Below are 18,662 nucleotides of genomic sequence, written 5' to 3' on the forward strand. Positions count from 1 at the left end.
CCAAAAGGGGGTGGAGAGTTCGTTGAAGGCCCTGCCCCCAAGCGCCTTTTTCTGCGTCATGTCCCCTCTGTTCCTGCAGGCAACATTTCCAATGTTTGTGTGAGTTCCACAATTAAAACACACATCCCTTCACACAAAGAGCCTTTTCCTCCTCGTACACTCAACACTGTGTCACCCGCCCTGCCCCAGAGCAGTGCGGAGTCGCAGTCCATGCCTATAGTGGCCTCCCGATGGAAAAACACAAGAGTGCCAATGTTCCCCCACAGTGCACGTCACCGCTCGTGCCTGTTTGGCAGCCAGCCTGCCCTTCACATGCCGTCCCGCCGCCAGTGCGTTTAGCCTCGCTGGGGCAAGGCTCCAGTCTACACACATCGCCACTGGCAACAGCGGCCATAGAATTATTACAGCCGCTGTTTCATTTTCTAGACGCGTGGAGGGCTATTCCGGGCATTTCACCGTGGCTGCTGGGGATAATTCAACACGGGTATTCTCTTCAGTTCAGACGCAGACCACCCCGCTTCAGGCATGGGTCCGTCACTTACTTTGCCTCAAAACACCCTGTTCTGAGACAGGAAGTTCACAGCAGGAGAGTAGTTTTACAGCTGCTATTTCGTGGTGCCCAAGAGGGATTGAGGACTCAATCCGATACTGGACCTAAGACCCATCAACCGAGCACTTCACAAGCTCGGTTGATGGGTCTTCAGGAGGAAAGACCCCCCCCCCCCCACACCACCACCACCACGTTCTGGTGTACTTGAGCTGTGCTACTCATTGGTCTGGCCCTGCCTATCAGTTGTGAGCACTCCTAGAGGAACGATGTTTTTGGCTGTTGTTCTACTCTGTGATTGGTGTAGCCTTAGCCCGGTATCTTCGGCCTGATCCTCAGCTCTCGCACGGCAGGATGGATTCTGTTCCCGATTCTGTTCCCGACCCGTTGAGAACTCTACATTGAGTGCTAATTGTGTTGTGTCTGCCCTGGTTTCAGAGCAGCCTTCACTTTCATTGTGTTGGATATGCAAAGTTTGATGGGGTCGGAGCTGATGTTTCACTGGTCTAGCTTCGCCTCTCAGTTGAGAACACTCCTAGCGGTGCGGCTATTGGCGACTGTTGTTTTCTTTCTTGGCTGGTGTAGCTTGGCCCCATTTTCTTCGTGCTTATCTTCACTACTCTCACGGCGGGATTTAATACAGTTCCCACAGCGTCATAGCTGACGCAATGTTGAGTTACCGCTCTCGAAAGGGAACCGTCACCGGTTACCTCTCATTCCCTGAGAGGCGGGAACGAGACATTGCATTAGCCGCCGTGTTCGCTGTTCGATAAGCTGTGCAAGCGCTCAGTCGTGATTCCGACGAAATTGACCTGTCGGTAAGCTCCTCCCCTCGAACACAGATGAGCCAATGGCAGTTAAGTAACAGTTGCAAGGGGACCGGAACTCTGACAACTTTAGGTTCTAGCGCCATAGAGAAACATTGGAAGATCTGATGCTTTTATCGTTTTGATTGTTTATGCTACAAAAATGGTAAAACAAGGTGTCTGGGGTACTTGTAACACTGATTCCAGGTATCCTGAGAGGATGGGTATGGGTATTCATGTTTTAATTACCGTACTGCGCGCACGTTCACCAGCGCCTTTCAAAAGTGTGATAAGATTTGCGCGAATGGACGAACTATCTGCAACTGAAGCCATGTTAATTTACCACTGATGTGGGCGCAGTAACCTGTTTCCCTAAGGATTCAACCCCAATCCAAATAAAGACATTCAATGGCACATGAACAGTGTTGATCCTGGATGTTGTCATCTGCGATCGTGATGACCGTAACATGCGGCTTCTCCCACTTGCATTGTGATATGTAAACCCTCGCTTCCAAATTAATCTTTTTACTCTTTATAAAATATTTTATATACATTATATCCCTCCATGGCATATTTAAGTCCCATTTGAAATCTCCTTAACGAGAGGTGGTCCTTCTGTGTCCAAAATGTATCAAAAACATATTGGGACAAGGTTTTCACACTGACGGCTGTCATTGTAAGACAGTTAGCAACTCCGTTTGTTTGTCCGAGTTCGCAACAATAACTAAGGTGGGTGGGGCTTACCGATAGGCCAATTGTCACGCCCATGCATTTTATACTGCCCGCGAGCCTATCAGTATTTACATACTTCGCGACAATTGGCCAGCTGTTCCAAGCTGGTGTTAGCCAAAAGTGGCCAAACTAGCCAAAAGTGCAGAAAGGAAGAGTTCCCACAGTGTCATAGCTGATGCAATGTTTCGCTCCCGCCTCTCAGGGAACCGAGGTTTCGATAGTAACTGGAGACGTTTGCGATTTATACCGGTAAAAATTGTCCTCACGATAAGAATTAGTCTTCCCGCGATAACAATGGTAAAGCCGCACTGATGACGTATTTCTGTTTGGGACCCATTCACAGCTCGTGTGCAAAGTGAAAACAACTATAGCGGAAGGCGGACATGAAGCTGTCAAGCTGAGCCGGAGTTTATCGCTAAATGAGGAATACCTCTACAATCTGGAACTGGTACAGACATATATTTTCACTAGCGCTTGAGTTTCGCTCTGTCAAGCAGTCCGTAAAGCGCACTGTTTTAGTTCATCCCAGTGAAACGAACCAATGAATCTTTGACGCACAGTAAACACTAGTGTGAGGGGCACGACTCGCCGTCACTTTGTTGAGAGCTCTCCGTGTTTACGGATCCACTTGTCTGTGCAACACTTCTGTTGTGCCGCACTTCACTTTATTCCTATGGGTGACATCAAGCAACTTTAACGTGCCCGCAAAGCATCCCGGGAAGGCGGCACTGCGCTTCAAAAAGCTGGCCGATGCCCATCTTTATGCAAATGAATCAGTTGAATGCGACTATCCAAGAGAAGAAGAGCAGATGGAGACCAGGGGAAGTCTCTCGCCGGGCAACAACTTCACTCCGGATAGGGTAAACCCAGTGGCGAGACGACGTAGCTTCTTCCTCCGGAGGTAGAGCAGAGCAGCTACAATGATCCCTCTCTGGTTTTGATTCGTTACTGCTCAACGAAATTCATATTTATGCACATCACTTTTCCCTCCAAATTTCACAATTCGAGAGGGAAGAAGTTAGGTTGGTTTCGAGCAAATGTTTTAAAAACACATTTCGTTACGGTACGGATCCACTTTTGCGACACGACTCAAGCCCCGTTCACACTACAAGCGACTTTATCGCTGCATGTCGCCAGTGGCTGGCGGTGAGGTCGTTAGTGGGCGTTCTCACTTCTGGTTGCCTAGTAATGTTTGTGAGTGACATTCACGGATGTTACGTGTTGTAGACAACAAATCTGTTTTCTTGCCGCTACAAGCTAACATTTTGGAAGGAAAAAGTCTAAATATAAATGGAATCAGTACATAATGCATAATATTAAAGATGAATGAGAAACAGCGAGTGCCCTGTGCTATCGCGGCTATTTAACTGCAGAAAATGGGCAAATACTGGTCTTTCTGAGTTCACAAAACCATTCGGGCTCGGAGTCAGCACGGCGAGTACCACTGTATGTACACAGAGACATATCATAAACTATTGGACAGTTTCTGACTGCTAAAATAAACTTCTCATTCATCTTGCCTCGGTCAGACGCTGCACTGAAGAGTGAAGCCGCTTGTCCACCAGCGTCCGATCAATTTTTGTTCCGACGCGACGCCTGTGACGTTTTCGCTGCTTGCTTAAATATGAAACCATAGCAACGCCCATACACAAATTCTCGCCGCCGAGTTTCCATTGGCTGCTGCCCCGCGTTTTGACGCTCTCATTTGCATAAAGTATCCACCGAGATACTTTTTTGCAGCACCGCTGTTGACCAAATCGACGCGACGCGACCCGACCCATCATGCTTTGCGGGGGCGTTTTTGCTGCCTGACGTAGTTCCATAGGAAATGAATGGGCTTTGGCGTCGCGTCAGAAATCGAGACGCTGGTGGACAAGCGGCTTGACGGATCACGTTTGCTCCACTGACTTCACTCCTATTGGTTGTCGCTCGCGAAAGTCGCTCTTCATTTGCATAAAGTTAAACATTTCTCAACTTTGTCGCGTCGCCACACATAGGTTAATGAGCTGATGAGTTGAATCAGGTGTGTTTGATTAGGGAGACAAAGAAAACGTGCAGTGTTGGGGGTCCTTCAGGACAGGTTTGGGAACCACTGTCTTAGGGTATTAGGGTATATATCTTATCTTAAGGATAAAACTGTGGGTTAAAAACTTAAAATCAACCCATAATTTATTGGTTATACTACAATCACAAAATAAATGGGCAGCTGTTTCTTCAACACGACCACAATGAGCAAGTTTCATCAATAGATATTACAGATAAGTTAGATGAGTTAAACCCGTCGCTCATATCTTTGAAGTTGTTGCACTTGTGATAACGTCGTAGGTCACATCATAACGCTGCTTGAGGCCCAGGTGGAGAAACAGCTGCAGTCAGCTTCCACTGACAGTCAGAGCCAATCTGAAGAGATGACGCATGTGAGCGCACACTCCTGCCTAAAGGCCTATTCACTAAAACACAATATGAGATACAAAAGCAAAACAAAGCCATCTTAGTCATTCAATCCATTATTAAATGTTTTATAAATAAGAGTTTGATGGGTTGATATGCATGCAGTTTAATTTCATCTGACGTGAATAGGTCTTGAGCTTCTGATACGTAACACATGATGAGGAACTTTCACAAGTTGGTTTCCATTTGCTAAGGGTTTACACCCATTATCCTTTATCAAGTCAAGTCACCATAATTTATATAGCACTTTTAACAATATAGATTGTTTCAAAGCAGCTTTACATTGATAATAGGAAAGAAATAGGTATAATAGGTAATAGAAGTAACAGAGATTGTTTTGACTTTATAGCAGCTCTAGAATAAAGTTATTGTCCATCTTAAGGTAGTTTTGATTGATTCACTTCCATCGCAACGATCATTAGTTATTAACTTAGGGTCCGCTAACGCGACACCGTTCTAACAGAAAACCCTTAATGCGATCCGGCCACTCATTTGCACAAAACAGTGCCTGATGGCTCGAGAACGCAAATTATGAAATAGGATCCAAGGTACAAGCCTTGAAAAATTTATAATACAGAATTTTTGTATCACTTCCACGTAGCCACGTGAACTGGAAATATCCCGACAAACGTTTTATCTGTACAGAGGTAAAGGGAAGGGAAGGAGGCCTTCACAGGGGAGAGACTAGTTGACACTTCAGGACCGCATTGTTGTCGTGTCCAGGCGCAGGTCCTACATCAGATCGGATACGGCCTGGATCTGACGGACTGCGGTAAACCTCGGGATAAACAGAGAGACTAATATTAGCGTAGACGCCTTCTTATGATGTAACAAGTACATCAGGATTTATGGGAAGTGTTCCCGGTTCCGGCTGAGCTAATCTATGCAGCCTAACTATGAATTATAGAAGTCTATAAAGTGTTATGTTTATGCTAGGTCAAAGAAATGTGTTTTTAGTCGAGATTTGAACTGACAGAGTGTGTCTGTTTCCCGGACAAACAATGTTAGGAAGACTGTTCCAAAGTTTTGGTGCTAAATGGGAAAAGGATCTACCGCCAGCAGTCAATTTTGATATTCTAGGTATTATCAACTGGCCGGAATTTTGAGATCGCAATAGACGTGACAGACTATAATGTGTTAAGAGCTTGCTCAAGTACTGGGGAGCTAAACCATTTAGTTCTTTGTACGTAATCAGCAATATTTTAAAATGTATACGATGTTTAATAGGGAGCCAATGCAGTGTTGACAGAACTGGGCTAATATGGTCATACTTCCTGGTTCTGGTAAGAACTCGAGCTGCTGCGCTTTGAACCAGCTGTAGTTTGTTTAGTAAGCGTGCAGGGCAACTACCCATAAACGCATTACAATAATCTAGTCTTGATGTCATGAACGCATGAACTAACTGTTCCGCATTTGTCATTGAGAGCATATGATGTCATTTAGATATATTTTTAAGATGGAAAATGCGGTTTTACAGATACTAGACACGTGACTTTCAAATGAAAGATTGGTATCAAAGAGCACACCCAGGTTCCTAAACGACGACGAAGACTTGACAGAGCAGCCATCAAGTGTTAGACAGTATTCTAGATTATTACGTGAGGAAGTTTTTTTGTCCAATAATTAGAATCTCTGTTTTTTCTGAATTAAGTAATAGGAAATTATTAGTCATCCAATTTTTTATATCAGCTATGCATTCCGTTAATTTTGTGAATTGGTAAGTTTCGTCTGGGCGTGAAGAAACATAGAGCTGAGTATCATCAGCATAACATTGAAAACTAATGCCATACTTCCAAATGATATCTCCTAAGGATAGCATGTACAGAGTGAACAGCAACAGTCCTAGTACTGAGCCTTGTGGTACGCCATACTGAACTTTTGAAAAGACATCTCTTCATTTACTGCTACAAACTGATAATGGTCAGATAAGTATGATTTAAACCATGCTAATGCAATTCCACTAATGCCAACATAATTTTAGAGTCTATTTAAAAGAATGTTCTGATTAATGGTATCAAATGCAGCACTAAAATCAAGTAACACTAATAGAGAGATACAACCACGATCGGATGATAAGAGCAAGTCATTTGTGACTCTAATGAGAGCTGTCTCAGTACTATGGTACGATCTAAATCCTGACTGAAAATCCTTGCAGATACCTAAATGTAATTCTAAAAAGAAACCAAGTTGTGAGGATACTGCCTTTTCTAGTATCTTTGACAGAAAAGGCAGATTCGAGATCTGCCTGTAATTGACTAATTCTGCTGGATCAAGTTGTGTTTTTTTAATAAGCTGTTTAATCATAGCCAGCTTAAAAGTTTTTGGTACGGATCCTAATGACAAAGATGAATTAATGATATGAAGAAGAGGATCTATGACCTCTGGAAGCATCTCTTTCTATAGCTTAGTCGGTATAGGGTCTAACATACATGTTGTTGATTTAGATGATTTAACAAGAAAGTTTAGAAAATTCTTCCTCTCCTATAGCAATGAATGAATCTAATTTTTCCTCAGGGAGACTACAATGCACTGCCTGATGCGATACTGTAGTAGACGGTTGCATAGTTATAATTTTCTCCCTGATATTATCAATCTTGTAAGTAAAGAAGTTCATAAAGTCATTACTGCTGTGCTGCTTGGAAACGTCTGGGGCTGAAGCTTTATTTTTCTTTAATTTAGCCACTGTTTCAAATCAATACCTAGGGTTTTGTTTATTTTCTTCTAATAGGGTTGAAAAATAAACAGATCTAGCAGCTTTTAAGGCCTCTGTACACAATCGTGCTCTTTCCATGAGATGTGAAATTGTTTATCCATATTATATATGCTTTATTTGTTGAACATCAATTACATTTTTTCCCTTAAATGGGTTTAGGAGTTTTTTGTATGTCCTAATTCAGGGAACAGACACAGTCTCTATATGATGATATCTAGGAGAAAGAGTCTTTATGTGATGAGATTTATCTGACCTCAGTGATGTGAGACAGCTAGCAGATGGTCGGTTTAGCCAGTCTGTCTGCTTCCTGACCTCAGCCCCAGTTCATGTTTGAGCTCTAAGACTATGAGCCATATTACTAAAGGGAAGAGCAGCACCGTCCTGGGAGGTCAGACCAACAGGTCTGGTCTGCCCCAAAAACTTTTCCAATTGTCTATGAATTGTAGGGTAAACGTACCTATTAAGCTCACCAAAATCTACATTGAGACATTTTTAGTGCACAAGATATTGGTTTTAGTACAAGAAGTTATTTTAAAATAAAATATTAATCTCTCACACTATAATATTTCATTTTATTTTAAATGACAAAAGTATTTCAATTAAGATGTACATCATTAAATATAAAAAGTCTGGCTGTGCTTAATGGGTACATTTTGTACCCTTTAAGCACACCCCTGTTCCCAATAAGCTCACAACAAGTTTTATTAAAAAATCTTGTTTATTTTAAACAACCTTTTTAAGGAATAATTGAAAAAAGTTTTATTTGAAGGTACAGAGTCAATCACAAAAAAACAGAACACTAAAATCAAGCAACAAGGCATTCAATTTGATCAGGTAGCCTATCCTATTCATAGTGATGTGTCATTCAAACTCATTGCAACATCTAGACTAGTCCACGTTCAGCTATGTAACCCATATTGAAAAATCAAATAACAAAACAAACCAATGTGCTCCTTAAAGGGATACTCCACTTTTTTTGGAAATAGGCTCATTTTACAACTCCCCCAGAGTTAAACAGTTGAGTTTTACCGTTTTCGAATCCATTCAGCCGATCTCCGGGTCTGGCGGTACCACTTTTAGCATAGCTTAGCATAATGAATTGAACCGGACAAGACCATTAGCATCTCTCTCAAAAAAATGACCAAAGAGTTTCGATATTTTTCCTATTTAAAACTCGACTCTTCTGTAGTTACATCGTGTAATAAGACCGACAGAAAATGTAAAGTTTAAATTTTCTAGGCTGATATGGCTAGGAACTATACTCTCAAAATCGCACCTTTTCATTTTCCGTCCGTCTTAGTACACGATGTAACTACAGAAGAGTCAAGTTTTAAATAGGAAAAATATCGAAACTCTTTGGTAATTTTTTTGAGAGAGATGCTAATGGTCTTGTCCGGTTCAATTCATTTGCTAAGCTATGCTAAAAGTGGTACCGCCAGACCCGGAGATCGGCTGAATGGATTCGAAAACGGTAAAACTCAACTGTTTAACTCTGGGGGAGTTGTAAAATGAGCTTATTTCAAAAAAAGTGGAGTATCCCTTTAACTCTCTGGGTCAGAGCTTTCCTGTCTACTCCAAACTTCTTGGACAGATACGACAGGTTTCTGATGGCTCCTTCTTTGTATGACATGCCTCTTTCATCTTTGGGCATACACTATAGTTTCGTCTAGCTTTTGTCATCTTAAGACTGTGAAAATAAGTTTATTAATCATTTTTTTGAAGATTAACATAGTGACAACCATCAGTTAATATTTAAATTCTGATTATTAAGTATTTACATAGACGTTTAATGTGGGTGAGCTTAAAGGGAGCACACACTGTGCTTAATTGGAGCAAAAACATTTTTTAATTAATAAATATTAAATTAAAATTTAAAGGAAAATATTTAGCTAAATTAATAATCTAGGTAATGTATTAAGTTTATACCAATTTTAATATGAACAACTATTATAGACAATATCTATGAAATTATGCTTTTTCTAATTGATGTCACACTGAAGCTGTGTGATTGTCATAGTAGTGCACCCTTTAAGCTCACCTAACAATAATATGAATTCTTTAAAAATTACAGCAGTTTAAAACCACAGACTATCAATAAAATGTAAAATTATAATATTATGGATTTAAAAGTACAAGCCATTAATTCCTGTGAAGTAATATATTAATGTAGCACACAATCTTATACAGCTAGTAAGCTAGCTATGTTCGTAGCATCTGGGCTATGTTGCTAAAACTATCTTTTAGATCTAACTGTAATTATTTCCCACATCCAGGTTCCAGGTTATAATATTCAAAAGTCTAAACATTAATCTCTTAATTTTGCAATAAGAAGATGTACTTCTTCAAAATAAAGGCTTAAACATATAAAAAATGCACATCTGAGGGGCTCCTCTTCTGGTGAAAGTTTTCAGACAGCTTTGAAAATAGCCGCCAGACAGTGTGAACACATGGACACACATATCTCAGTGTGCAATGGTCTGATTGGTTTAAAATTACAGGAGGTATATAGTAACAAACACATCAATTGGTTAATACATCAAATAGGATAATACATTGCTGTTTCTTTTTATAATCTGAGCTCCAAGATGGTAGTGTGCTTAATGGGTACTTGAGCTTAATAGGTACGTTTACCCTATATTATTTTGCGGACACCATTTAGACAGCCAGCCATTGAGTGAGCACAGTCTACTAAGTATCTCATCCCTCCTGCGAACAGGAGGGTTTTTTACTTTGTTTACTCACAATCCTGTGCCAGACATGAGGCTTTGCCGAAGATAAAAGTTTTCCAGGTCAGGCAGCAACTGAGTGACGTGACAAAGTGAGCTCAGGGAGTGGCGGAGAATGGGAAGCCTGAAGCAGAGGACTATCAGTTTATTTGATCAAAAATACATGGAAACAGTAATATTGTGAAATATTATTACAATTTAAAATAATGTTTTTCTATTTAATGTACTTTAAAATATTATTTATTTCTGTGATGCAAAGCTGAATTTTCATCAGTCATTACTCTAGTCTTTAGTGTCACATGATCCTTCAGAAATCATTTTAAAAAGCCCATTATTCTTTAATTCCATCCTTTTTAGGCTCAGGAGGCCATCAAAAAACAGCTTTAGAGCCATCTAGAACAGATGAAGGCAGCTGAAGACACTTCATGGGTGATGTTGTTCAGCTGAAGGTACATTTTGACTAGATGATAAACAGTATGATCAGTTTGTTGTGCCTTTTTTATGTTCACAAGTTCTAGAATTTGATGTTGCATGTGAAATCACTCTCAAAGGATGGAACGATTTAATTTTGAATATAGCCTTCAATGCTGACATGACAATAATTCTCGTGACTTTGTGTCTTAGGAGTGTCTAGAGAAGGAGCGAAAGATGACCAAAGATTTGGGCCAGGCAGCCACCAAACTCCAGCAGCTGCTGAGAAACAGTCAGGACCAACTTGCCAAAGAGAAAGTCAGAACCCTGCAGGATAAATTGCAAGACAAGGTAAAAACATTATACATAAAAAGTTTATATAGTAGCATGAATAGCTGCATGTCTTTGTTAATGTTGTTTATGTGCTTCGATTTCCAGGAGGGTGATGGGGAGATGAAGCAAGGCACTTCTGTTTGCAAAAACTTTTTGCAAAAAATTGCCTTAAGATGACCAAAATGAAGCATTCCTGAATTTGTTTTTTTGCCTTGGTAGAAATTGTATGAAGACTTTCGAGAAATCTAACTTGTGCAAACATTTTTATTTAGGACGTGTGCTGGAACTATTTTCACATTTACATTCCAGTTTAAACCTTCTATGTCAGAAATGATTCATCAACTGCCTGATATTTTTTAGTGTTCTCGCATCTCCTCCTGATGTCAGTGTTAGAAGGGAAACTGTATGTACGTTGTATGTACATCAACTAGTGCAATTAATTACTTGTAAGTGAATGAGTATGCATAGTTGTATGGTACATGGGAACAGCATTTGGAATGCCCTCTCTGTAGCTGGCTTCAACACCACTGTATAAGTTTGATAATTAATAAATAAACAGCAATCTGGCTCTCAATGTTTCAAAAAGGCTGTTCATTTCTGCAAAGATGCATCTGGATTTAGAATTCAAAAAATACTTTGGATTAATATTTTATAATGCCCAATATGACACAAACTGTGTTAAAGTTTTTGGTATCTTTTGTAAAACATTATGAGTTGAGACACACATTCAAAGTTTTTGAAAATCACTTGATTTTATTTTTCAAGTACACATTGCTGCTTTAGGTAACAGTCCTATTGTAATTTCAGGCATGGGATTTTGGATGTCACTATACTATATTTGATGGTTTGTTACTGTAAACAGTGTTATTTTTTTAATAATGATCATAAATGTAAATGGATAAATATGGGTTTTTCTTACTTGATCAAATGACATACAAATACTGGTTCCAATGAAATACAAAGTTTATTATTAATTATAACCCAAAAACACATTTCTTTCGTAAAAATCTTTCGTTTTGACCAAAAGGCTGTTAGTGGGGTGTTGGGTCAGTGGTCTCATTGGTGAAATTTTACACACTTTTCCCCTCCAAAGACTTTACTACATCCCGCCCACCAAGTTTCTCCACAAGACTTGATGCTTCTTTGTCTGCGTGGTCATTAATTTGCCACTCAAATTTCAAACCTGTGGAGAGAAAAAAAAAAACACCATATGTTATTTTAAACTTTTTAGTTTTCCTTTTTCTGTAAAACTGCTTTGGAACCATGTGTACGGTAAGAAACACTTACTGAAATATTAATATAAAATAAACTGAAATATTAATTATAACATTAAAAGGACAATAACCAACCTGGCATTTTGGCCTTGACAGCAGACTTTGAACTCGCATAGACCATTTTATTCCTCATGGGGGCGTCCTCAGGGGCGCTGTACAATAAAGAGACACAAAAACAAGATGGTGAAAATTCGTAAAAAGTTAGGAAAATGTGCTGTCCTTATGGCTGCTTCATACCAAATGCACGGTGTTCCACTGTTGCTTTTTTATTGTTTTTATATAAAAACATGTGCTAAATAGATGTCCCGCACCAGCCCTACATTTTATATATTTAAATATATTTAAAAACTCAGACTTACTTTCATATAATTAGCAGTTTAATACAATTGAGCAGGGGCTCATCGTTTTAAAAGCAAAAAACTAATTCAGCCATTCTGTGTAAAAGGCCCCTATGAGCTGATGTTATATTTCTGTTTTTCAGCTGGGTGCTCAAGTTCCCACCAAAACTCACTTTCAAATGTCAACAATAAGAGACATTCTTGACACCTGACAAAGTTACAGCCAAAATATGTGCACTTATTGTAAGATAAGTGGCATGATTAACTATTCTTACTAATATCACTAATATTAATATCACAAGCAAACAGCCACACAGAACACAAGCCTGCAAAAGTAGAATAATCAGAGAGTTACAAGTGCCTCTTACGAAAAGATGAAGACCAGGTCCTCCTTCACACTCTCCTTGTTCATATAGGTGCAGTCGTACAGGGCGTAGCGGCACTCTTTGGAAGGAAGCTTACTGATGACTGTCTTAAAGACGTCCCCTGTGTTCTCCACATCTTTGACTCTCAGGCAGTTTTCGTGGTCCACTATGATGCTCTTTTGGTCTTCACTCAAACGCATGATTACTAATTTAAACCTTTCTTTCTCGTTGGCACCTTGGAAGCGCACCTTGATTGCTTCATAGTGGGTTACCACCTCATCACTGATGGCTACACCTGAGGCCTGGGTGAAATAAGGGAAAGAATAATGATAAAACATGTAGAAATGATAACTATACAACTGAACTATGCACTATTAAGTAAGATGGCATTTCCTTCCAGATGACTTTGAGGAAGACACAATTCAAACACATAGCAGATCATTGTATGAACCTCATAAAATGGTCTGTATTAGATTAGGCAGACACAGGACTACAACTAAACAATTTTTATTCTTTTTAATCTTCATTCCATAGGCATTACCCTTTATCTTTATATATGCTTTAGTTTAAGGTATGAGATCTGAACCAGTTTGCGGCCTTCACATTCCATTCCTTTACAAACAAGTTGAAACAAGAAGCCGAGTTACACCTCAAGACGCTGTGGGTTAAGTAAACTCAGGAATGTATCTGAATATTATTTTGGAAACACTTTCCATTACAGTGTCCATGTCTATAATTTTATATACAACAATAGTACAAGTTTTCCACCTTACTAGACCCAGTCAGACTTTCAGCTCACCCAGGAACCAACCACTAGTATAAATATAATCAACTTTCTTTAACTACCATTATTACTACATTATATAATGGTCAAATGATTACTAGTTTGAAAGTCAGGATATAGTTCTAAATGTCATGAAATCTTAATATCTGTATGCTATATCTTCTCCACAGGCCCAGTGGAGTAACTTGGTGGACACCCAAGGGACCACAGACCCCTTGTTGAAAACACTAATAATAGCAATAATATGTAATTCTAATCTGCTCAATCACAAAATAACAACACATTAAGTAGGTCTTGCAAGTAATTCACAAGCATTACTCAGACCTTATGACATATGAACACCTTGATGTTAGGTGTGGCCCAATAATTTCTGTCCTCTCCAAATAATTCTCTATAGAATCATTACAATCAACAAATAAATACAAGAAAATCAGCCTATAGAAATGACTTTTCCACCCAGTTTCACCAACATGCCAATAAGTTATTATTGTTATTAACTAAAAAATTAATTTATAAAGCATCACTTTTCATTCACTAGTTCGTTCAGATTAGGTTTTTCAGTAAATAAATAAATATTCCATGTAGTTCGTTAATCAATGAGAGACCATGAAAATCACAAGCAGGAATTAGCAGAATGCAGTTTCAAATAGTTATAGATTGAGTTTAGCAGGCTATCACACTGTAGCACATGTAGCCTACGGTTTTGAACAGTTGCAATTCAAATAACTGCATTGCATCAACGCGAGACCGTTTTTACCAAATGGTTTAACGACATGCAAAACGCATACTGAAAGAAAACTGTCCCGGTGTGAAGACTTACCATTCCTGCCGCTTGTTCTGAGATGGTAGAGAGAAGTGCGTAGTTGCCTAAACATCAAGGAAGCGACTCGGATATGAACACGCCCTCTTCAGAGCAGCAACAGATCAGTCCTGAATGACTTCTGACTTTCCACCTGTTGTCTGCAAATGCAAACACCTTTAATTACAAAATGATTGTGTTGTGATATATCCTGTTCGGTCCTGTTATTTATATTTTGTAGCTGTGATAAGAAAGTCACATAAAAGTGATATGTTTATGACATGAAAGATTTCAGGTGAGTCAGAGCAGTTTGAAGGTGGAGACTGAACAAAACGCCCTTATAAGGAAGACAGAATCTTGACAGAAAGCCTGACAAAACCCCTTATTTGGCGAGAGGGGCACAAATATTACATTTGCATTGATGAGAGGATCCAGGTGTAAAAATGCACACTTGACGTAGGATAATCACGATGATTATTATAGACCAGCTAATTGTTTTTAATGTTTCATGTTAATGATTGAGTTTATTTCTGCGTAGTTACTCATGGCGTGATTCTTCAGGGGCAGTGATGTTTTTTTTAACCATATATGGCCCATTCCAGAATTGCCAAGTTTATATTTAACTATTTATACATCAAAACTCATAGAACACTTTAAATTTACAATATTTGCTGATCTTAAACCTGTAAGATATAAAAGATTTCAGGGGAAAAATTCAACTTTGTTATAGACAAATTAGGTCAAATTTATAGTCAACAAATGTAATTTCGTCTGTATATAGCTTTAAAAATAAATGAAATGCTTTGAAATGTCATGTAGTAAGAATGTTAGTTATGACACAACTACCGGTATGCCTATGACACAACTATGACACAAGAGTTGACATTGAGTTATGAATAACAGTGTAACACCCATAGTCAAAAGACCAAAAACAACATTTTCTGCCTGACACTGAAAGTTTTGAAACCATTTTTGAATGTATAAATTGGTTAGTTTTTCCCTTTTCAGCTAAATATTTCATGAGAGTCCTCATTTTATTTTTCTTCACCCTGACCATCCTGATAGCAATCAATCACAGAAGTGGTCTATATATATAATATATATATATATCATAAAAAAACATATCTCATCTGTGAAAGTCTCAGGACAAATTTTTTTTTCATCCAATTATTGCATTCGGTCATGTCCTGCCTGTCAGTGTATGTATTTCCATACCTCCACGCACCTGCTCGCACAGGTATCACACCACATCCACATCAGCACGTTCCATAAGGCTATACAGAGTTGTAGACAGACAGTCAACGAGCACCACAAACAAACAGCAGCCTATTTTTCTTGCTTAGAACATTGCTAACTCCTTAATCCTTAACAATTAAAAGTTATATTTTTCAAATGGGCCCAAATAAAAATTACATAGCAGTTTGCAAAAGTTTGCATGATAAAAAAAGGATAAAAAATAGATAGATAAACAGCAAACAAATTGTACATATAAATAAGATCTATCTATCTATCTATCTATCTATCTATCTATCTATCTATCTATCTATCTATCTATCTATCTATCTATCTATCTATCTATCTATCTATCTATCTATCTATCTATCTATCTATCTATCTATCTATCTATCTATCTAAGGGTGGCACAGTTGCCTGACCGCAAGAAGGTCCTTGGTTTGATGAGTTTGAATGTTCTCTCTGTGTTGTTCTGGGTTTCCTTATCTGTTTTCCTCAACCAAAAGACATGCAATTAGATGGTGAATTGGAGACACTGAACACTAAACTGCATGTTGTTGTGAATGTGTGCATCTTTGTATGAGCCCTGCAATGAACTGGCCATCTCTCCAGGGTGTTTCTTGTGCCAGTGGCCCAAGATGCTGCTCCTGCATTCCTGTAAAGAATGAAGCCGTTTGGAGGATTCATTGATTAATGCATTCATTTATTTATGTTGGAGAGGAAGAGGCCAAAATAGTGATTTCAACACTCAAAATTGAGAAACATAATTAGAGAATCTATTCTTTAAAAATAGAATGACTTTAAAAGTTTTTTATAGAATAATTAGTCCCCCCCAAACCCAAGTTTACCCAACTGAAGAATAATATGCCTATTGTTGGAAAATTGCACTCAGTGCTGTCTTGCTTTTCTTTGGTTTTATGTTTTATTATAATCCATGATTATTTCACTTTCACTTTAAACCTTTTAAGAAAACGTGTCTGTTTTGTTGCATTATTTATCTGTTGTTCCATTTTGACAAAGTGTGGACATTCATTCATTTTTCACTCATTGGATATAGCCTGTATTTCATTAGTAGACACTTTTGCTCTGTAAGTTTAGAGTAACTTACGGCACACCTATTATTGTTTTAAAGTTGGAAGCTCCGTTGGTCCAGCTGAGCATGATGGGACAGGTTCTCTGCTCATGGAGGAATGTGTATGCATGTGCAGTCCTGATAAAGACATATTCTCTACACTCTTGCTGTAAAGGTGCACATTAACTAATATTACATTTATTATAACATGTTAGCTCTATTTATCTAATTTGATTGGAGAAACAGCATGGCTGATATAGAATTACTGCACTGAGACTTCTTGTATCGCTCCTCTCTGCAGCCTCTTGTTTACTGGTGATTCACATCCATGCTGCTTTTTATTAGGCCTATACAGCACTCTTGCTCTTGAGATGTAGTCTGATTAAATTACACTCAGTAAGTTGTGATACTTCATGCTGTATGGAAATGCAGATGTCAGTAGCTGGTTGAAAATATCTATGTGACAATAGCTTTTTCTGATATTGTTAATGCATGTTACTACTGAGATTTGATATCAGCATTTTCTTTGGGAAACTTTTCAGGGGATACAGACAGTGATGACGTTAACCGTTTGGCAATAGGTACATGGAAAGTCACTCAAATTAATAATAAAAATCAATAGTAAAGTTTTATTCACTAGATGGCGCTATTACACCGCCATAAAAACGGCATTGAACTGGTTTCTCTTCAATTACCTATCTATTACACAGACAATCTACTGTGTCCAAGTCACCTATGCTGCATGTCTTTTGAATGTGGGGGGAAATTATGACACATAGTTAGAATAGAACAGTGTAGCCTACCCAATAAGCCTTTAATTGCAGTGCATTAAAGTCCCCATGAAATAAAAATGGAAGTTTTTGGCTGTTAGTTTGATTATGTTAGCCTTAATGTTATCTAGTGTATAATAGTGTGCTCCAAAACAATGACAAAATTTGCATTTGAAAGATATACGCAGTTTCTCTCTGCCACCAATACGGATAAACGATTTTGATTACATCATTCCACTTCCACACCTCAGCTTTTCATCAGATTTTCTGTCCAATCAAATACTCTATTGAATCTAAAGCATCCAACCCCCTACATTTTTTACTGTTTTCTATTTTCTGAATGGCAGTGCACTATATAGGCAACAGTGAATGATTGAAGCAGTGTAAATATGCTTTCAGTTTGGGTGAACAAAACCAGGTATTGCTACCCTGGTAATCCAGAGTTCTCACGAGAGCACAAGTTGAATTTGCTCAGCGAGTTACTCTGGTGTGGAGTAATGATGCTCATTAAATATGCCCCTCGATCTGAGGTGCACCAATCACATTGGGTTATCTGATATAGGCGGGCCAGAGGCGAGCTAAACAGATGACGACAGCGCTGTGACATCGAAGTCATTAGTAAACATTGCAAGATGGCTATGGATGAATACCATTTGTTTGAAACGGCTTTTTTGAAACAGCGTTTTTGCTGTTTTGCCGACCGGATACGGTAAGAGTATAATCTACCAGTTAGCTCCGCTGGTAGCTAAGCGTACTGGGTTTATTGTTGTGATTGGTCGTAGAGTGTTGTCCAATTGCGTGCAGTGAGATTTTCAAATGCATGCTTGGTGCCGCCCCTCGAGCTGAGCGATTTTCATTAGTCGACGCCAGACCATTAATCTTTTAGATTTAGGTCTGGATTTCCAGGCTAAGGTTTTGCGGCAGTGCCACACGAATCTCAGCAGAGACAGAAGCACAGAAAGTGGATCATATATGCGTGAGTTGGCACAGAGCACAACGAATAGTAGACTTATTCGAAATCTACACAAAATAATGTATTTTAAAGCGTTATGGAGGAGATCAAACACAAGATATAATGCACCGATATAAATTACAAGCTTTTCAAATGACACATAATCACCTTTACTAAAATAATCTTGTTTTATAAATAACAGTTTCATATTAAATCTAAAGTTGAATGAATGGTATCTATTAGACTGTATTTTTAATACAACTATGGCTTTCACAAACTGTCAAATGCAGCTTTGCCTAGTGACGTGAACGAAACGCTGTGCTTTTCAAGGTACTTCACTGGGAATTTAATTCAGA

At 38.8% G+C, this 18,662-nt stretch overlaps 2 protein-coding genes across 2 annotated transcripts; one reads left to right on the plus strand and one right to left on the minus strand.

Moving 5' to 3' along the window:
• The first annotated feature begins 10,337 nt into the window (after nt 1–10,337).
• LOC308681633 (ribosome-binding protein 1-like) lies at nt 10,338–10,930 on the plus strand. The gene is made up of 3 exons (XM_081350711.1): nt 10,338–10,424; nt 10,600–10,737; nt 10,825–10,930. The coding sequence occupies exons 1-3, from the start codon at nt 10,401–10,403 to the stop codon at nt 10,894–10,896; spliced, it is 234 nt and encodes a 77-aa protein (XP_081206837.1). The 5' UTR covers nt 10,338–10,400; the 3' UTR covers nt 10,897–10,930.
• Nucleotides 10,931–11,452: 522 nt separating this feature from the next.
• cfl1l (cofilin 1 (non-muscle), like) lies at nt 11,453–14,661 on the minus strand. The gene is made up of 4 exons (XM_081350712.1): nt 14,301–14,661; nt 12,700–12,998; nt 12,069–12,145; nt 11,453–11,902 (listed from the first exon to the last, which is right to left on the minus strand). The coding sequence occupies exons 1-4, from the start codon at nt 14,301–14,303 to the stop codon at nt 11,790–11,792; spliced, it is 492 nt and encodes a 163-aa protein (XP_081206838.1). The 5' UTR covers nt 14,304–14,661; the 3' UTR covers nt 11,453–11,789.
• Nucleotides 14,662–18,662: the final 4,001 nt, after the last annotated feature.

The sequence above is a fragment of the Scardinius erythrophthalmus genome (assembly GCF_964197995.2).
Source record: "Scardinius erythrophthalmus genome assembly, chromosome: 21".
In the NCBI taxonomy this organism is placed as follows: domain Eukaryota; kingdom Metazoa; phylum Chordata; class Actinopteri; order Cypriniformes; family Leuciscidae; genus Scardinius; species Scardinius erythrophthalmus.

What these genes read in the sequence shown, in the direction of transcription:
- LOC308681633 (XM_081350711.1), top strand. Translation starts at nt 10,401, where the DNA reads ATGGGTGATGTTGTTCAGCTGAAG. An exon ending in GTGATGTTGTTCAGCTGAAG is followed by an intron (nt 10,425 to 10,599) that starts GTACATTTTGAC and finishes TTTGTGTCTTAG; the next exon opens with GAGTGTCTAGAGAAGGAGCG. An exon ending in AGGATAAATTGCAAGACAAG is followed by an intron (nt 10,738 to 10,824) that starts GTAAAAACATTA and finishes TTCGATTTCCAG; the next exon opens with GAGGGTGATGGGGAGATGAA.
- cfl1l (XM_081350712.1), bottom strand. An exon ending in GACCTGGTCTTCATCTTTTC is followed by an intron (nt 12,146 to 12,699) that starts GTAAGAGGCACT and finishes TTTATTGTACAG; the next exon opens with CGCCCCTGAGGACGCCCCCA. An exon ending in TGTCAAGGCCAAAATGCCAG is followed by an intron (nt 11,903 to 12,068) that starts GTTGGTTATTGT and finishes TTCTCTCCACAG; the next exon opens with GTTTGAAATTTGAGTGGCAA.